The sequence below is a fragment of the Pseudophryne corroboree genome, chromosome 5 (genome assembly GCF_028390025.1).
Source record: "Pseudophryne corroboree isolate aPseCor3 chromosome 5, aPseCor3.hap2, whole genome shotgun sequence".
In the NCBI taxonomy this organism is placed as follows: domain Eukaryota; kingdom Metazoa; phylum Chordata; class Amphibia; order Anura; family Myobatrachidae; genus Pseudophryne; species Pseudophryne corroboree.
The window spans coordinates 108,006,823-108,027,170 of NC_086448.1; the positions used below are offsets into that span (position 1 = coordinate 108,006,823).

The 20,348-nt window shown below is 47.8% G+C and overlaps 1 protein-coding gene across 1 annotated transcript in view; it reads left to right on the forward strand.

Annotated features, from left to right (window-relative positions):
• The window catches only part of MALRD1 (MAM and LDL receptor class A domain containing 1), a 1,363,691-nt gene that overhangs the window by 775,062 nt on the left and 568,281 nt on the right, over nucleotides 1-20,348 (forward strand). The window contains exon 26 of the mRNA XM_063925153.1: nucleotides 10,952-11,109. Coding sequence (XP_063781223.1) covers nucleotides 10,952-11,109 — 158 coding nt within the window. The remainder of the gene's footprint in view (nucleotides 1-10,951; nucleotides 11,110-20,348) is intronic.

Sequence of the window (20,348 nt, forward strand, 5' to 3'; positions counted from 1 at the left end):
GCTCAGAATATGGGCAGGTGTCTTGCTGATTTAACTCAATCTCTAAACTAATTTGTAAACTCTGCCGGCAGTTCTTCTGCTACAAAACGGCCACAGACGTTGCCTGCTATAACTTTCCCAGGGGAGGAGTTGGAGACATCCCCATTGGAGGAGGGAGAAGTAGACCCAGAGTGGGACGAAGTTTCGACCTGGGAAGATGAGGAATTTTCTACTAGCTCAGGTGTTAGATTGCTGATAGAAGCAATCCGTCAGACTCTTAATATTCAGGATACGGAAGTGGCAGAGACTTCCTCTGGTTTTTTCAAACGACAGAAAAGACAGGTTACTGCCTTTCCTTCTTACTCCCATTTTGCGGATATTTTAAAGGAACCCTGGCTTAAGCCGGATTCTCGTTTCCAGGCCCCTAAGAAATTGAAATTTCTCTATCCTTTTACAGAGGAGGATACAAAATTTTGGGAAACGGCTCCAAAGGTAGACGCCCCTATTTCACATTTAGCAAAAGCTACGGTTATTCCTTCTGTACAGTCTGTGACGTTGAAGGATCCAACAGATAGGAAGATTGAAGCAATACTTAAATCTATGTTTTCTTTATCAGGTGTTTCTCTTCGCCCAATTCTAGCTGGCGCTTGGGTCCTCAAGGCCGTGGATGACTGGCTAGCACAGGTCGTATCTGGAATGCAGTCTGACGATCCATCGGGAGCCATTCAGTTAGCAGAACAGATTTCGGAGGCTCTTACTTATGTGGGTGAGGCCTTGTTAGATTCGGCTGCGCTGCAGTCCCGTATTTCTGCCTTGACCGTGACAGCAAGACGGTCTCTTTGGCTTCGGGTTTGGAATGCCGATTCTGACTGAAAACAGACCTTGACGGCGGTGCCCTTTGAAGGTGAGTTTCTCTTTGGGTCAGAATTAAAGAAGATTATTTCCGATACTACAGGGGGAAAGAGCCATTTTCTTCCAGTTGCTCCTCAGAAACCGAAGACTACAAGGTTTCGGTCCTTTCGTACGCAGGGCAGAGGTAATTCCCATTCCTTTCGTGCTTTTTCCAGGTACCCACGAAGAGGGGCATTCAGAGGTAGAGGAACACAGGCAACTCGTAAACCAGCCAGTAAACCTGCCGACAAACCTACTGCATGACGGTTCACGATCGCCGGGGGGGTCAATGACGGTTGGAGCTCGGTTACTACAGTTCAAAGAGGTATGGCTTCTCTCGAACCCAGATCGCTGGGTGACGGGGGTAATATCCAGGGGATATGTGTTAGATCTCGAGGAACCAGTCCCATATCGTCTGTTCGTCACTTCTCTTCCGAGCGATCCCTCCAGACGTCAAGCTCTTCTTCATGCAACAGCCACTCTTTTACAGAATGGTGTAATTCTTTCAGTTCCCGCTCAACAGAGAGGTCGGGGATTTTACTCGGGTCTTTTGCTCGTGGACAAACCGGATGGTTCGTTCCGACCCATTCTGAATCTAAAAGCCCTCAACCCGTATCTCTCGACCCAAAAATTCAAGATGGAATCCATTCGCTCAATAATCGCTGCCATGGAGCCAGGGGAATATTTGGCTTCAATAGACATAAAAGACGCCTACCTACATGTTCCTATTTGGATAGGTCATCAATCTCTTCTGAGATTTGTAGTCGGTCCGTGGCATTTTCAGTTTCAGGCTCTTCCCTTTGGTCTATCCACGGCTCCTCGAGTATTTACAAAAGTCATGGGTCAAGTCGTCGCGGTTCTCCGTTGTCAGGGCGTCAACATCACTCCATACTTGGACGATCTGTTGTTCAAGGCCCCGTCAGAGGCGATTCTCAATCAGAACCTGCGTCTAACGATAGAGACTCTGCAGTCATTCGGATGCATAATAAACTTTCCAAAGTCGTCTTTACTCCCTTCCCAGAAAATGATTTTTCTGGGACTTTTATTCGACACCAACAGCCAGAAGGTGTTTCTTCCTACGGACAAGATTCAGGATCTGCAGTCCAGAATCCGGACCCTGTTGCACTTACCGGTAGTGTCGGTCCTCAGATGCATGCAGGTGTTAGGCAAGATGGTGTCTTCCTTCGAGGCAGTCCCATACGCCAGATTTCATGCCCGACCTCTTCAGGCTCAGATTCTCGGCTGTTGGACTCGGATGGATCCACGTCTCGAATTGCAGTTGATCCGATTGTCGGTAAAGACTCGTCAGTCACTTCACTGTTGGCTTCACAGTCACAATTTGAGAAAAGGAGCGCCGTTCACGGTTTGGTCTTGGATGATGGTCACCACGGATGCAAGCCTCAGTGGTTGGGGAGCAGTGTTCCAGACTCATCACTTCCAGGGGCGCTGGAACAGTCACGAGTCGAAGTTACAGATCAACATTCTGGAATTGAGGGCAATCCGGTATGCACTCCTTCAGATTCAGACCATGGTACAAGGTCATCCCGTTCGTGTGCAGTCCGACAATGCCACAGCAGTGGCTTACATCAACAAACAGGGAGGAACTCGCAGCTGGTCCGCCATGAGAGAAGTTGCTCAGATTCTCACGTGGGCGGAACGGTGGGTTCCAGTAATATCCGCAATTCACATTCCAGGAGTCGAGAACTGGGAAGCGGATTTTTTGAGTCGTCACACGATTCATCCGGGAGAATGGGAACTTCACCAGGAGGTGTTTCTCTCTCTAGCGGCCCGATGGGGAATGCCCGACGTAGACCTAATGGTGTCTCGTCTCAACAAGAAGCTTCCTCACTACGGCACGCGTACTCAGGATCCTCAAGCGTTTCTGATCGATGCTCTAACAGCCCCGTGGCAGTTTCAACTGGGTTACGTGTTTCCGCCAATTCCGCTGATTCCACGTCTACTTCAACGCATTCGGCGAGAAGGTCTCGCAATAATTCTGGTGGCTCCAGATTGGCCGCGCCGACAGTGGTACACTCTTCTGCGCAGCATGGTCGTCGGAGACCCCTTTCGTCTCCCCCTGCGACCAGATCTTCTTCTTCAAGGACCTTGTCGCCACCCAGCTTTAGGTCGGCTGGCTTTGACGGCTTGGTTCTTGAATCCAACATTTTAAAAGGAAAAGGTCTTTCTCGTTCTGTTGTGCAGACGATGATTCGGGCTAGGAAACCGGTGACTTCTGGCATTTACCATAGAGTATGGCGTATTTACATCGCTTGGTGCGAGAAGCGGGGGCTAACTCCGCATTTGTTTAGACTTCCTCGCCTGCTATCTTTCCTTCAAGAGAGCCTCGAGAAGGGTCTGAGGCTTTCTTCACTGAAGGGTCAGGTTTCGGCCTTGTCGGTTCTTTTTCAAAAGAAACTAGCGATCATTCCAGAGGTTCAGACATTCCTTCAGGGAGTACTTAGGATTCAACCACCTTTTGTTCCTCCGGTTCCTCCCTGGGATTTAAACTTGGTCCTTACGGCCCTTCAAAAATCTCCATTTGAGCCTTTGGAATCTGTAGAACTGCGTTATCTAACACTAAAAGTTGTTTTTCTTTTAGCTATTGCCTCATCTAGACGAGTGTCTGAATTGGCGGCCCTTGTTAGTGTTTCATGAGGACCGAGTGGTTCTGCGGACTAAGCCTTCTTTCCTTCCAAAGGTTGTTTCAGCATTCCATTTAAATCAGGACATTGTCCTTCCAGCATTTACTCCGTCGTCTTCTCCCGGGGAGAACTCCCATTTGGCCCTCCTGGATGTGGGTCGGGCCTTACGTGTTTATTTGTCTCGCACGGAGTCTTTCCGTCGTATGGATACATTGTTGGTATTGATTGATGCTCCAAAACGAGGTTGGCCGGCTTCCAAGAACACAGTGGCCCGTTGTGTAACTTCGGCCATCAGACAGGCGTACGTGTCTTCAAATCTTTCGGTTCCTGACTCAATTAGGGCTCATTCGACTAGAGCTGTTGGAGCCTCTTGGACTGTTCGCAGTGGCGCATCGATTGAGCAGCGGTGCAGGGCGGCGACCTGGTCGTCGGTCCATAATTTCACAAAGTTTTACCGGTTTCATACTTTTGGATTGGAGACTGCCTCTGTTGGGCGTCGTATTTTACAGACGGCTATGCCATCACCGTCTCCCTCCTCTCATTAGCTTGCTTTGGGAAATCCCACAAGTAACGGCTCAGCGTCCCCCAGATGGATGACCGAGAAATAGGAATTTTTGTTACTTACCGTAAAATCTCTTTCTCTGATTCCATCTGGGGGATGCTGCGATCCCTCCCATGGGTTTGTCTGGTTTAACCGGTTAATTTTTTTTCGGTCTATCTCCTTTGGCTTGGCTAAACGTTAACTGAGGTGCTGGCTAGGCAGGAAGGAGATGGGAGGGGTTAGAGGGGGGAGGAGTCAGGTTTTTAATAGTTCTGTGCCAAACTCCACAACCACACACCTCTAACCCACAAGTAACGGCGCAGCGTCCCCCAGATGGAATCAGAGAAAGAGATTTTACGGTAAGTAACAAAAATCCCTATTTTTCAGGTGGACTACAGGCTCCAGCAGGGCATGATGGCGCTTGGAGAACAACAAGTGCCTTCATCCCTGGTCATCAAGGGCGCACTGGTAGGCCACCTATAAAAACATACATTCAAATTAAGACAGAACACACACACCAGAGAAAAAAGTATTTTATTAAATTAACACTCCCCCTCAAATACCTCATTTACTCTTGTATTACTTACTTAATCTAATGGGGAAGGCCATCATCGTTATGTGTAGGCATCCCAGTTAATTTGGCAATAAAAAACATATAGATTCGTGGCAGGACAATCTCCGTAAGAATGTAAATCCCGGAAGTCTTTATATATGGCACAGGACAGCGATCATTGGGAAAGCTGTCCTTTGCGATTTTACTCATATTAGTACATGCATACTGCATTGCTAAATCCTGCTATGCTTACAATTAGTGGTGGGATGTATCGCATGCAAAATTCGATTCTTGATGCATCCCGCCCTTTAATACACTTTCTCTGACGTCCTAGTGGATGCTGGGAACTCCGTAAGGACCATGGGGAATAGACGGGCTCCGCAGGAGACTGGGCACTCTAAAAGAAAGATTAGGTACTATCTGGTGTGCACTGGCTCCTCCCACTATGACCCTCCTCCAGACCTCAGTTAGATTTCTGTGCCCGCCGAGCTGGATGCACACTAGGGGCTCTCCTGAGCTCCTAGAAAGAAAGTTTATTTTAGTTTTTTTATTTTACAGTGAGACCTGCTGGCAACAGGCTCACTGCATCGAGGGACTAAGGGGAGAAGAAGCGAACCTACCTGCTTGCAGCTAGCTTGGGCTTCTTAGGCTACTGGACACCATTAGCTCCAGAGGGATCGACCGCATGGAACTGGCCTTGGTGTTCGTTCCCGGAGCCGCGCCGCCGTCCCCCTTACAGGGCCAGAAGCAAGAAGAGGTCCGGAAAATCGGCGGCAGAAGACTTCGGTCTTCACCAAGGTAGCGCACAGCACTGCAGCTGTGCGCCATTGCTCCTCATGCACACTTCACACTCCGGTCACTGAGGGTGCAGGGCGCTGGGGGGCGCCCTGAGGGCAATATATGACACCTTGGCTGGCAAATCTACATCATATATAGTCCTAGAGGCTATATAGATGTAAAATTACCCCTGCCAGTATTCCAGAAAAAGCGGGAGAAAGTCAGTTGAAAAAGGGGCGGGGCTTCTCCCTCAGCACACTGGCGCCATTTTCTCTTCACAGTGCAGCTGGAAGACAGCTCCCCAGGCTCTCCCCTGTAGTTTTCAGGCTCAAAGGGTTAAAAAGAGAGGGGGGGGCACAAAATTTAGGCGCAATATTGTATATACAAGCAGCTATTGGGAAAAATTCACTCAATATAGTGTTAATCCCTGCATTATATAGCGCTCTGGTGTGTGCTGGCATACTCTCTCTCTGTCTCCCCAAAGGGCTGTGTGGGGTCCTGTCCCAGTCAGAGCATTCCCTGTGTGTGTGTGCGGTGTGTCGGTACGGCTGTGTCGACACGTTTGATGAGGAGGCTTATGTGATGGCAGAGCAGATGCCGATAAATGTGATGTCGCCCCCTGTGGGGCCGACACCAGAGTGGATGGATAGGTGGAAGGTATAAACCGACAGTGTCAACTCCTTACATAAAAGGCTGGATGACGTAACAGCTATGGGACAGCCGGCTTCTCAGCCCGCGCCTGCCCAGGCGTCTCAAAGGCCATCAGGGGCTCAAAAACGCCCGCTCCCTCAGATGGCAGACACAGATGTCGACAGGGAGTCTGACTCCAGTGTCGACGAGGTTGAGACATATACACAATCCACTAGGAACATCCGTTACATGATCCCGGCAATAAAAAATGTGTTACACATTTCTGACATTAACCCAAGTACCACTAAAAAAGGGTTTTATGTTTGGGGAGAAAAAGCAGGCAGTGTTTTGTTCCCCCATCAAATGAGTGAATGAAGTGTGAAAAAGCGTGGGTTCCCCCGATAAGAAACTGGTAATTTCTAAAAAGTTACTGATGGCGTACCCTTTCCCGCCAGAGGATAAGTTACGCTGGGAGATATCCCCTAGGGTGGATAAGGCGCTCACACGTTTGTCAAAAAAGGTGGCACTGCCGTCTTAGGATACGGCCACTTTGAAGGTACCTGCTGATAAAAAGCAGGAGGCTATCCTGAAGTCTGTATTTACACACTCAGGTACTAGACTGAGACCTGCAGATAGTGCTGCTGCAGCGTGGTCTGTAACCCTGTCAAACAGGGATACTATTTTGCGAACATAAGACTTCGTCTTATATATGAGGGATGCACAGAGGGATATTTTGCCGGCTGGCATCCAGAATTAATGCAATGTCCATTCTGTCAGGAGGGTATTAGAGACCCGACACTGTGGACAGGTGATGCTGACTTTAAAAGGCACATAGAGCCTTATAAGGGTGAGGAATTGTTTGGGGATGGTCTCTGGGACCTCGTATCCACAGCAACAGCTGGGAAGAAATTTTTTTACCTCAGGTTTCCTCACAGCCTAAGAAAGCACTGTATTATCAGGTACAGTCCTTTCGGCTTCAGAAAAGCAAGCGGGTCAAAGGCGCTTCCTTTCTGCACAGAGACGAGGGAAGAGGGAAAAAGCTGCACCAGTCAGCCAGTTCCCAGAATCAAAATTCTTCCCCCGCTTCCTCTGAGTCCACCGCATGACGCGGGGGCTCCACAGGCGTAGCCAGGTACGATGGGGGGCCGCCTCAAAAATTTCAGCGATCAGTGGGCTCGCTCACAGGTGGATCCCTGGATCCTTCAAGTAGTTTCTAAGGGGTACAAGCTGGAATTCGAGGCGTCTCCCCCCCGCCGTTTCCTCAAATCTGCCTTGCCGACAACTCCCTCAGGCAGGGAGGCTGTGCTAGAGGCAATTCACAAGCTGTATTCCCAGCAGGTGATAGTCAAGGTGCCCCTACTTCAACAAGGACGGGGTTACTATTCCACACTGTTTGTGGTACCGAAACCGGACGGTTCGGTGAGACACATTTTAAATTTGAAATCCTTGAACACATACATAAAAAAATTCAAGTTCAAGATGGAATCGCTCAGGGCGGTTATTGCAAGCCTGGAGGAGGGGGATTACATGGTATACCTGGAGATCAAGGATGCTTACCTACATGTCCCCATTTACCATCCTCACCAGGAGTACCTCAGATTTGTGGTACAGGATTGCCATTACCAATTCCAAACACTGCCGTTTGGACTGTCCACGGCACCGAGGGTCTTTACCAAGGTAATGGCAGAAATGATGATACTCCTTCGAAAAAAGGGAGTTTTAATTATCCCGTACTTGGACGATCTCCTTATAAAGGCGAGGTCCAAGGAGCAGTTGTTGGTCGGAGTAGCACTATCTCGGGAAGTGCTACAACAGCACGGATGGATTCTATACATTCCAAAGTCACAGCTGGTTCCTACCACACGCCTACTGTTCCTGGGGATGGTTCTGGACACAGAACAGAAAAAAGTGTTTCTCCCGCAGGAGAAAGCCAAGGAGCTGTCATCTCTAGTCAGAGACCTCCTGAAACCAAAACAGGTATCGGTGCATCACTGCACACGAGTCCTGGGGAAAATGGTAGCTTCTTACGAAGCAAAATTCCATTCGGCAGGTTCCATGCAAGAACCTTTCAGTGGGACCTCTTGGACAAGTGGTCGGGATCGCATCTTCAGATGCATCGGCTGATAACCCTGTCTCCAAGGACCAGGGTATCTCTACTGTGGTGGCTGCAGAGTGCTCATCTTTAAGAGGGCCGCAGATTCGGCATACAGGACTGGGTCCTGGTAACCACGGATGCCAGCCTTCGAGGCTGGGGGGCAGTCACACAGGGAAGAAATTTCCAAGGACTTTGGTCAAGTCAGGAGTCGTCCCTACACATAAATATTCTGGAACTGAGGGCCATTTACAATGCCCTAAGTCTGGCAAGGCCTCTGCTTCAAAACCAGCCGGTACTGATCCAATCAGACAACATCACGGCAGTCGCCCATGTAAACCGACAGGGCGGCACAAGAAGCAGGATGGCGATGGCAGAAGCCACAAGGATTCTCCGATGGGCGGAAAATCACGTCTTAGCACTGTCAGCAGTGTTCATTCCGGGAGTGGACAACTGGGAAGCAGACTTCCTCAGCAGACACGACCTACACCCGGGAGAGTGGGGACTTCATCCAGAAGTCTTTCAACTGTTGGTAAACCGTTGGGAAAGGCCACAGGTGGACATGATGGCGTCCCGCCTAAACAAAAAACTAGATATTGCGCCAGGTCAAGGGACCCTCAGGCAATAGCTGTGGACGCTCTAGTGACACCGTGGGTGTACCAGTCGGTTTATGTATTCCCTCCTCTGCCTCTCATACCAAAGGTACTGAGAATAATAAGAAAACGAGGAGTAAGAACGATACTCGTGGTTCCGGATGGGCCAAGAAGAGCTTGGTACCCAGAACTTCAAGAAATGATATCAGAGGACCCATGGCCTCTACCGCTCAGACAGGATCTGCTACAGCAGGGGCCCTGTCTGTTCCAAGACTTACCGTGGCTGCGTTTGACGGCATGGCGGTTGAATTCCGGATCCTAAAGGAAAAGGGCACTCCGGAAGAAGTCATTCCTACGCTGATAAAAGCCAGGAAAGAAGTAACCGCAAACCATTATCACCGTATTTGGCGAAAATATGTTGCGTGGTGTGAGGCCAGGAAGACAGAGGAATTTCAGCTGGGTCGTTTTCTGCACTTCCTACAGTCAGGGGTGACTATGGGCCTAAAATTGGGTTCCATTAAGGTCCAGATTTCGGCTCTGTCGATTTTCTTCCAGAAAGAACTGGCTTCACTGCCTGGAGTTCAGACATTTGTAAAGGGAGTGCTACATATTCAGCCCACTTTTGTGCCTCCTGTGGCACCTTGGGATCTCAACGTGGTGTTGAGTTTCCTAAAATCACATTGGTTTGAGCCACTTAAAACTGTGGATTTGAAATATCTCACGTGGAAAGTGGTCATGTTATTGGCCTTGGCTTCGGCCAGGCGTGTGTCAGAATTGGCGGCTTTGTCATGTAAAAGCCCTTATCTGATTTTCCATATGGATAGGGCAGAATTGAGGACTCGTCCCCAGTTTCTCCCTAAGGTGGTATCAGCTTTTCACTTGAACCAACCTATTGTAGTGCCTGCGGCTACTAGGGACTTGAAAGATTCCAAGTTACTGGACGTAGTCAGGGACTTAAAAATTTATATTTCCAGGACGGCTGGAGTCAGGAAAACTGACTCGCTTTTTATCCTGTAGGCACCCAACAAAATAGGTGCTCCTGCTTCTAAGCAGACTATTGCTCGCTGAATTTGTAGCACAATTCAGCTGGAGCATTCTGCGGCTGGATTGCCGCATCCTAAATCAGTAAAAGCCCATTCCACGAGGAAAGTGGGCTCATCTTGGGCGGCTGCCCGAGGGGTCTCGGCTTTACAATTTTGCCGAGCTGCAACTTGGTCAGGGGCAAACACGTTTGCTAAATTCTACAAAATTGATACCCTGGCTGAGGAGGACCTTGAGTTCTCTCATTCGGTGCTGCAGAGTCATCCGCACTCTCCCGCCCGTTTGGGAGCTTTGGTATAATCCCCATGGTCCTTACGGAGTTCCCAGCATCCACTAGGACGTCAGAGAAAATAAGATTTTACTCACCGGTAAATCTATTTCTCGTAGTCCGTAGTGGATGCTGGGCGCCCATCCCAAGTGCGGATTGTCTGCAATACTTGTATGTAGTTATTGCCTAACTAAGGGTTATTGTTGAGCCATCTGTTGAGAGGCTCAGTTATATTTCATACTGTTAACTGGGTGTAGTATCACGAGTTATACGGTGTGATTGGTGTGGCTGGTATGAGTCTTACCCGGGATTCAAAATCCTTCCTTATTGTGTCAGCTCTTCCGGGCACAGTATCCTAACTGAGGTCTGGAGGAGGGTCATAGTGGGAGGAGCCAGTGCACACCAGATAGTACCTAATCTTTCTTTTAGAGTGCCCAGTCTCCTGCGGAGCCCGTCTATTCCCCATAGTCCTTACGGAGTTCCCAGCATCCACTACGGACTACGAGAAATAGATTTACCGGTGAGTAAAATCTTATTTTAATCACAAATCGAAATTTCAGTGTATAAATAAAGCAGCCAGTATTTATCCTGCATTAATTACTGTATTTGTTTTGCATTACTGTTTTACGTCTTGTTTTATTTGTGCACTTTTCCCCATAGATTGTAAGGTCCATCCTGAACTAGCAGATCTCTGCTCTCCTTCTCCTCCTCCTTTTACCAATGCTGCACCTTCCCACTGTACCCTCACCCCCCTGCAGTGGGAGGCATTAGCAGATGGGACAGACTAGCTTCCGCACCCCTCAAGTCAGTCATATTTCCTCTGTGCATGACAGACCTCGTAGAATTATTATATAGGTACAGACATTCCCCACACAACTTGATAACGTTCAATGTTTTTAGTTATGGTAATTGTCCAACTGTGTTGCATATGATCCCTGATCCAGGTCACTTTCTGTATCTGGAGACGTCCTATGTTGGACTACGAGGCGATAAAGCTCATGTGAAAAGCTCTAAGTGGAAAGAATCAGGGCAAGATTGTGAACTCAGCTTCTGGTACTACATGTCAACAAAAGCAACTGGACAAATACAAGTTCTTATCAAAGTAGGAGATTTATTTCCTTTTCTTAATACTTGTTTCACTGTGTCTATGTCATTTAATGTATAATTCCACATTCGTAGCATGCCCAGGCCCTGAGGGAAAGTTCCTTCCGTCTCCATTCATTTGCTTTACATATAACGCTAACAGCTGGATTTCCCATCATTGTCACAGGCAAGCATTTGATCTGCTGGAAAATGCAGCATCTGACTGGCCACCTGCTGTATATTTACCAACAGCACTTAGGTTTCAAGGACTCAGCAAAAATAATTCTAAGCATTTGTTTAACAGATGAATACTACAAGATAGCTTTATTCTGTCAAAAATACCCTTAGCCCATTATACAAAAGCACCACAACATTAGGCAGTATTTTATGTAACCTTAATGCTTTTAAAACCAATTAAATATATGTACTGTATACGAGTGGAGGTAGAAGTAAAGGGTAACTCCACCTTCAAACAATGCTCTTGTCTGGGGTGGCATATAAGTGTTTGTTTAATGGGACCTGTTTGGTGGAGAAGACACACACGCCACCTGCATTTGAACAGACCCCATTTACAGTGGTCTCTCTCTTTACAGTACCATGGGCAGTATTCCCACCCTCACAAATGTCCAACCAGCCCCATAAAGTAAGCAGCTTGAGACTTTGGGTATCATGTTCCCCTACTACGGTGGTAACCCATTTGGGGTAGGTCAATGGTGTTATGGTGCGTAGGCACGCATTATGGTTAATTTAACTAGTCCTAACTAGTCCTAACCTAAAAATAACTAGTCCTATAATAAGACTGCATAGGAGACCACAAATAGGTTGAACTCGATGGACAATTGTCTTTTTTCAACCTTAGTTACTATGTTACTATGTTACTATGTAATGCTTGGCTGGTAGCTATGTTGTCTCTACCAGTCAGATGTAAATAAGCACTTAGACTTCCTGTCCTCCTGGGTTGGTGGTGATTAACATGGAGAGATATCAGCATATTGGTCTGGGAACCCTGAGTGTGCAGTTTGTTTTTTTTATCGCAATGTGATATAGCAATAAGAAAATGTGTTTATTTGTTTAACTATTTTGAAGCAACGAGCCCCAGAGACTCTACTCAATGTTGCTGTGACCACCTGGGATGGCAAAAGTCCCACTCCAGGTGCCCCAACCTTGTCAAGTACTCCTGGCTTTCACATCATGGGGTCAAGAAGAGTCCCAGAGCTTTCAGCGTAGGGTTTATGGTCTCTGAGAAGAGGTGAATACTATTTTTGTACTCACCCATAGAAATAGCATACCTGCCATGACCATTTATTGGCTTGCTTTTTCTAAGGCAAAAGGACACCACTCGTGGCCACCCTATTATAGTGGGCCCTATCACAGGCTGTCTAGCACAGAGGGTGCTTTAGCCTGTATTTCTCTATCGTCCTTGTGGATGCTGGGGTTCCTGAAAGGACCATGGGGAATAGCGGCTCCGCAGGAGACAGGGCACAAAAAGTAAAGCTTTCCGATCAGGTGGTGTGCACTGGCTCCTCCCCCCATGACCCTCCTCCAGACTCCAGTTAGATTTTTGTGCCCGGCCGAGAAGGGTGCAATCTAGGTGGCTCTCCTAAAGAGCTGCTTAGAGAAAGTTTAGCTTAGGTTTTTTATTTTACAGTGAGTCCTGCTGGCAACAGGATCACTGCAACGAGGGACTTAGGGGAGAAGGAGTGAACTCACCTGCGTGCAGGATGGATTGGCTTCTTGGCTACTGGACATCAGCTCCAGAGGGACGATCACAGGTACAGCCTGGATGGTCACCGGAGCCGCGCCGCCGGCCCCCTTGCAGATGCTGAAGTAAGAAGAGGTCCAGAATCGGCGGCTGAAGACTCCTGCAGTCTTCTAAAGGTAGCGCACAGCACTGCAGCTGTGCGCCATTTTCCTCTCAGCACACTTCACACGGCAGTCACTGAGGGTGCAGGGCGCTGGGAGGGGGGCGCCCTGGGAGGCAAATGAAAACCTTTTTTGGCGAAAAATACCTCACATATAGCCCCCAGAGGCTATATGGAGATATTTAACCCCTGCCAAGATTCACTAAATAGCGGGAGACGAGCCCGCCGAAAAAGGGGCGGGGCCTATCTCCTCAGCACACAGCGCCATTTTCTCTCACAGAAAGCCTGGAGAGAAGGCTCCCAGGCTCTCCCCTGCACTGCACTACAGAAACAGGGTTAAAACAGAGAGGGGGGGCACTGATTTTGGCGATATTGAGATATATATAAAGATGCTATAAGGGAAAACACTTATATAAGGTTGTCCCTATATAATTATAGCGTTTTGGTGTGTGCTGGCAAACTCTCCCTCTGTCTCCCCAAAGGGCTAGTGTGGGTCCTGTCCTCTGTCAGAGCATTCCCGGTGTGTGTGCTGTGTGTCGGTACGTGTGTGTCGACATGTATGAGGACGATGTTGGTGAGGAGGCGGAGAAATTGCCTGTAATGGTGATGTCACTCTCTAGGGAGTCGACACCGGAATGGATGGCTTATTTAGGGAATTACGTGAGAATGTCAACACGCTACAAGGTCGGTTGACGACGTGAGACGGCCGACAAACTATTAGTACCGGTCCAGGCGTCTCAGAAACACCGTCAGGGGCGTTAAAAACGCCCATTTACCTCAGTCGGTCGACACAGACACAGACACGGACACTGAATCCAGTGTCGACGGTGAATAAACAAACGTATTTCTCATTAGGGCCACACGTTAAGGGCAATGAAGGAGGTGTTGCATATTTCTGATACTACAAGTACCACAAAAAAGGGTATTATGTGGGAGTGAAAAAACTACCTGTAGTTTTTCCTGAATCAGATAAAATAAAATGAAGTGTGTGATGATGCGTGGGGTTACCCCGATAGCAAATATTGGCGTTATACCTTTTCCCGCCAGAAATTAGGGCGCGTTGGGAAACACCCCTTAGGGTGATAAGGCGCTCACACGCTTATCAAGTGGCGTTACCGTCTCCAGATACGGCCGCCCTCAAGGAGCCAGCTGATAGGAAGCTGGAAAGATATCCTAAAAAGTATATACACACATACGGTGGTTATACTGCGACCAGCGATCGCCATCAGCCTGGAGATGCAGTGCTGGGTTGGCTTGGTCGGATTCCCTACTGAAAATATTTTATTCATATAGAGCATTTAATAGGATGCATTCTATATATATGTACGTGAGATGCACAGAGGGATATTTGCTCTCTGGCATCAAGATAAGTACGTTGTCCATATCACCCAGAAGATGTCATGGACACGACAGTGGTCAGGTGATACAGATCCCATACGGCACATGGAAGTATTGCCGTATAAAGGGAAGGAGTTAGTTGGGGTCGGTCCATCGGACCTGGGGACCACGGCAACAGCTGGGAAATCCAACCTTTTTACCCCAAGTTACATCTCAGCTGAAAAAGACACCGTCTTTTCAGCCTCAATCCTTCCTTTCCCATGAGGGCATGCAGGCAAAAGGCCAGTCATATCTGCCCAGACATAGAGGTAAGGGAAGTAGACTGCAGCAGGCAGCCCCTTCCCAGGAAAAGAAGCCCTCCACCGCGTCTGCCAAGTCCTCAGCATGACGCTGGGGCCATGCAAGCGGACTCAAGGTGGGGGGGTAGTCTCAAGAGTCTCAGCGCGCAGTGGGATCACTCGCAGGTTGACCCCTAGATAGTACAAGTATTATCCCAGGGGTACAGATTGGAGAGTCGAGACATCTTCTCCTCGCAGGTTTCTGAAGTCTGCTTTACCAACGGCTCCCTCCGACAGGGAGGCAGCATTGGAAACAATTCACAAGCTGTATATCCAGCAGGTGATAATCAAAGTACCCCTCCTACAACAAGGAAAAGGGTATTATTTTTCCACACTATATTGTGGTACTGAAGCCAGACGGCTTGGTGAGACATAGTCTAAACTGAAATCTTTGAACACTTACATAAAAGGTTCAAATCGAGATGGAGTCACTCAGAGCAGTGATAGCGAACCGGAAAAAAGGGGACTATATGGTGTCCCTGGACATCAAGGATTACCTCCATGTCCAAATTTGCCCTTCTCAACAAGGGTACCTCTGGTTCGTGGTACAGAACTGTCAATATCAGTTTCAGACGATGCCGTTTGAATTATCCACGGCACCCCGGGCCTTTTACCAAGGTAATGGCCGAAAAGATGTTTCTTCAAAGAAAAAAGGCATCTAAATTATCCCTTACTTGGACGATATCCTGAAAAGGGCAAGTTCCAGAGAACAGTTGGAGGTCGGAAGAGCACTATCTAAAGTAGTTCTACGACAGCACGACTGGATTCTAAATATTCCAAGAATCGCAGCTGTTTTCCGACGATACGTCTGCTGTTCCTAGGAATGATTCTGGGCATAGTCCAGAAAAAGGTGTTCCTCCGGGAGGAAAAAGCCAAGGAGTTATTCGACCTAGTCAGAAACCTCCTAAAACCAGGCCAAGTATCAGTGCATCAATGCACAGGAGTCCTGGGAAAAATGGTGGCTTCTTACGAAGCGATTCCATTCGGCAGATCTCAGGGGATTTGCTGGACGAATGGTCCGGATCGCATTTTCAGATGCATCAGCGGATAATCATGTCTCCAAGGACAAGGGTGTCTCTTCTGTGGGGGCTGCAGAGTGCTCATCTTTTAGAGGGCAGCACACTCAGCATTCAGGACTGTGTTCTGGGGACCACGGATACCAGCCTGAGAGGCTGGGGAGTAGTCACACAGGGAAAAAATTTCCAAGGAAGTGTGGTCAAGTCTGGAGACTTCTCTCCACATGAATATACTGGAGCTAAGGGCAATTTACAATGCTCTGAGCCTAGGAAGACTCCTGCTTCAAAGTCAACCGGTGCTGATCCAGTAGGACATCATCATGGCGGTCGCCCACGTTATCAGACGGGGCGACACAAGAAGCAGGAGGGCAATGACAGCAAGGATTCTTCGCTGGGCGGAAAATCATGTGATAACACTGTCAGCAGTGTTCATTCCGGGAGTGGGCAACTGGGAAGATTTCCTCAGCATAAATGAATTCCACCCGGAAAAGTGGAAACTTAATCTGGAAGTTTCCACATGATTGTAAACCGTTGGGAAAGACCAAAGGTGGTTATGATGGCGTCCCACCTGAAGCGCCAGGTCAAGAGACACTCAGGCAATAGCTGGGACGCTCTGGTAACACCGTCGGTGTACCAGTCGGTGTATGTGTTCCATCCTCTGCTTTTCATACCCAATGTATTGAAAATGATAGGAAGGAGAGGAGTAAGAACTATACTCGTGGCTCCGGTTTGGCCAAGAAGGACTTGGTTCCCGGAACTTCAAGAGATACTAAGAAGGGTCTTGATTCGGCAAGAACCGTGTCTGTTCCGGGACTTACCGCAGCTGCGTTGACGCCAAGGCGGGTGAACGCCGGATCCTAAGGGAAAGAGGCATTCCGGAAGAGGTCATCCCTACCCTGGTCAGAGCCAGGAAGGAGGTGACCGCACAACATTATCACCACTTAGGTGAAAATATGTGCCAGGGTGTGAGTCCAGGAAGGCTCCACGGAAGAATTTCAACTAGGTTAATTTCTACATTTCCTGCAAACAGGAGTGTCTATGGGTCTCAAATTGGGTCCATTAAGGTTCAAATTTCGGCCTGTTGATTTTCTTCCAGAAAGAAATTGGCTTCAGTTCCTGAAGTCCAGAAGTTGTTAAGGGAGTACTGCATATACAGCCCCTTTGATGTCTCCAGTGGCACTGGGCGATCTCAACGTAGTTTTGGGATTCCTAAAAAATCACATTGGTTTAAACAACTCAAATCTGTGGATTTGATATATCTCACATGGAAAATGACCATGCTGTTGGTCCTGGCCTCGGCCAGGCGAGTGTCAGAATTGGCGGCTTTATCTCACAAAGCCATATCTGATTGTCCATTCGGACAGAGCAAAGCTGCGGACTCGTCCCCAGTTTCTCCTTAAGGTGGTGTCAGCGTTTCACCTGAACCAGCTTATTGTGGTACCTGCGGCTACTAGGGACTTGGAGGACTCCAAGTTGCTGGATGTTATCAGGGCCCTGAAAATATAGTTTCCAGGTTGGCTGGAGTCAGGAAATCTGACTTGCTGTTTATCCTGTATGCACCCAACAATGCTGGGTGCTTCTGCTTCTAAGCAGTCGATTGCTCGTGGGATTGGTAGCACAATTCAACTTGCACATTCTGTGGCAGGCCTGCCACAGTCTAAATCTGTTAAGGCCCATTCCACAAGGAAGGTGGGCTCATCTTGGGCGGCTGCCCGAGGGGTCTCGGCATTACAACTTTGCCGAGCAGCTACGTGGTCGGGGGAGAACACGTTTGTAAAATTCTACAAATTTGATACCCTGGCAAAAGAGGACCTGGAGTTCTCTCATTCGGTGCTGCAGAGTCATCCGCACTCTCCCGCCCGTTTGGGAGCTTTGGTATAATCCCCATGGTCCTTTCAGGAACCCCAGCATCCACAAGGACGATAGAGAAAATAAGAATTTACTTACCGATAATTCTATTTCTCGGAGTCCGTAGTGGATGCTGGGCGCCCATCCCAAGTGCGGATTATCTGCAATACTTGTACATAGTTATTGCTAACTAAATCGGGTTATTGTTGTTGTGAGCCATCTTTTCAGAGGCTCCGCTGTTATCATACTGTTAACTGGGTTCAGATCACAGGTTGTACAGTGTGATTGGTGTGGCTGGTATGAGTCTTACCCGGGATTCAAAATTCCTCCCTTATTGTGTACGCTCGTCCGGGCACAGTACCTAACTGGAGTCTGGAGGAGGGTCATGGGGGGAGGAGCCAGTGCACACCACCTGATCGGAAAGCTTTACTTTTTGTGCCCTGTCTCCTGCGGAGCCGCTATTCCCCATGGTCCTTTCAGGAACCCCAGCATCCACTACGGACTCCGAGAAATAGAATTATCGGTAAGTAAATTCTTATTTTTAGTAGTTGCGATTACACTCCCCTGATGAGCCTCTACTGACGTAGGGGGCAACAAACACAGGTTATGGTAAACTCTAAACTCAGGCTGTTTTACTGGGAATTCACAGTTACAAAAAGTGGAATTTGGCACTTGAGAGGTAGACCAGCTGTAAGTCATGCCAACTGTGTTCTTTTTGAATGCCAAAATGATTTTGGTCTCACCACTGGAGTATTTTATAGTGCCACTTACTACAGTACCAGGGCATAAAACCCAGCCTAAATTAATAAACTAGTTCTCTTTTAGGCTCTTTTACCCTCTTACATATAACATTCTATCTTTTTATGGTGTTTGCCAGATATGCTCTGTCCTCTTAATCTCCTAGCTCCCATATAGGTTCCTATAGGCAGAGCTTTAGTTCATGCCCACATGGGCTAACAGTGCTTTAAATATGAGAAAATGACTTCCTTTTATTTCATTCAATTAATGTTTTCTTTCTCAAACCCCTCTTCAGCACATAATTAGTAATCCCCAATTGTACAATGTTATAGGATACATTAGTAATGTGTAAATCGTCCGTCTTCTCTTTCTTCTAGCAGGAACAAATGCCAATCCTTCATCTCCCAAAGCATATTTGCTTTTTTTGTTATCGCGTTTGAAACTAGTACAATTGATTGTTTTTATGTAGCTGAAACTGTAACTGAAATGCATCGTGGCTGAGAAAAACTAGATTTGCCATCTAGTTATTAAATTACAAAGTAATTGTGCAAGTTTCCTGAGAGCCATATGTTGAATTAACACTACTAAAAGACTTACTGCCATATTTGTCAATACAGAAACCAGATTTTTGCTCTGTCAAGCCGATGTGTAGCGCTGTTCATGTTTTGACACTGCTCTGCCGGGATTATGAGTGATGTGGATCAATAACTGAATTGAGTAACTAAATTTCGAGTTGCTGTAAGGAACTTTTTGAAAGACGCACATCTGTATTTAAACTAAGGTAGCAATTATCGCTGGCCTCCAAGTAATAGAGAAATCTATAAAAACACTATAAATCCTTTGAGCACTTAAAGCCATGCTGTTCCCTGATTATAGGCTTTAAGACACTTATAGTGAAGAGACATTTTTATAACACAAGAATACTATCCTTGTGTTTTAAGGCCCTCATTCCGAGTTGTTCGCTCGCTAACTGCTTTTAGCAGCATTGCAAACGCTAGGCCGCTGCCCTCTGGGAGTGTATCTTAGCTTAGCAGAATAGCGAACGAAAGATTAGCTGAACTGCTACTAAATAATTCCCTGCAGTTTCTGAGTAGCTCCAGACCTACTCCTAGACTGCGATCACCTCAGTCCGTTTAGTTCCTGGTTTGCGTTCGGCCAGCCACTCCCCCGTTTCTCCAGCCACTCCTGCGTTTTTCTCTGGCACGCCTGCGTTTTTTAGCACACTCCCGGAAAATGCTCAGTTACCTCCCAGAACGCCCCTTTCCTGTCAATCACTCACCGATCTGCAGTGCGACTGAAAAGCTGACTCGCTGTTTATCCTGCATGCACCCAACAAGCTGGGTGCTCCTGCTTCTAAGCAGACTATTGCTCACTGGATCTGTAGCACGATTCAACTTGCACATTCTGCGGCTGGACTGCCGCATCCTAAATCAGTAAATGCCCATTCCACGAGGAAGGTGGGCTCTTCTTGGGCGGCTGCCCGAGGGGTCTCGGCTTTACAACTTTGCCGAGCTGCTACCTGGTCGGGATCAAACACGTTTGCAAAATTCTACAAGTTTGATACCCTGGCTGAGGAGGACCTTGAGTTTGCTCATTCGGTGCTGCAGAGTCATCCGCACTCTCCCGCCCGTTTGGGAGCTTTGGTATAATCCCCATGGTCCTTACGGAGTACCCAGCATCCACTAGGACGTCAGAGAAAATAAGAATTTACTCACCGGTAATTCTATTTCTCGTAGTCCGTAGTGGATGCTGGGAGCCCGTCCCAAGTGCGGACTTCTGCAATACTTGTATATAGTTATTGCTTAACTATAGGGTTATTGTTCTGAGCCATCTGTTGAATGAGGCTCAGCTATTGTTCATACTGTTAACTGGGTATAGTTATCACAAGTTGTACGGTGTGATTGGTGTGGCTGGTATGAGTCTTACCCTGGATTCCAAATCCTTTCCTAGTAATGTCAGCTCTTCCGGGCACAGTTTCCCTAACTGAGGTCTGGAGGAGGGGCATAGAGGGAGGAGCCAGTGCACACCAGATGTAGTACCTAATCTTTCTTTAAAGATTGCCCAGTCTCCTGCGGAGCCCGTCTATTCCCCATGGTCCTTACGGAGTACCCAGCATCC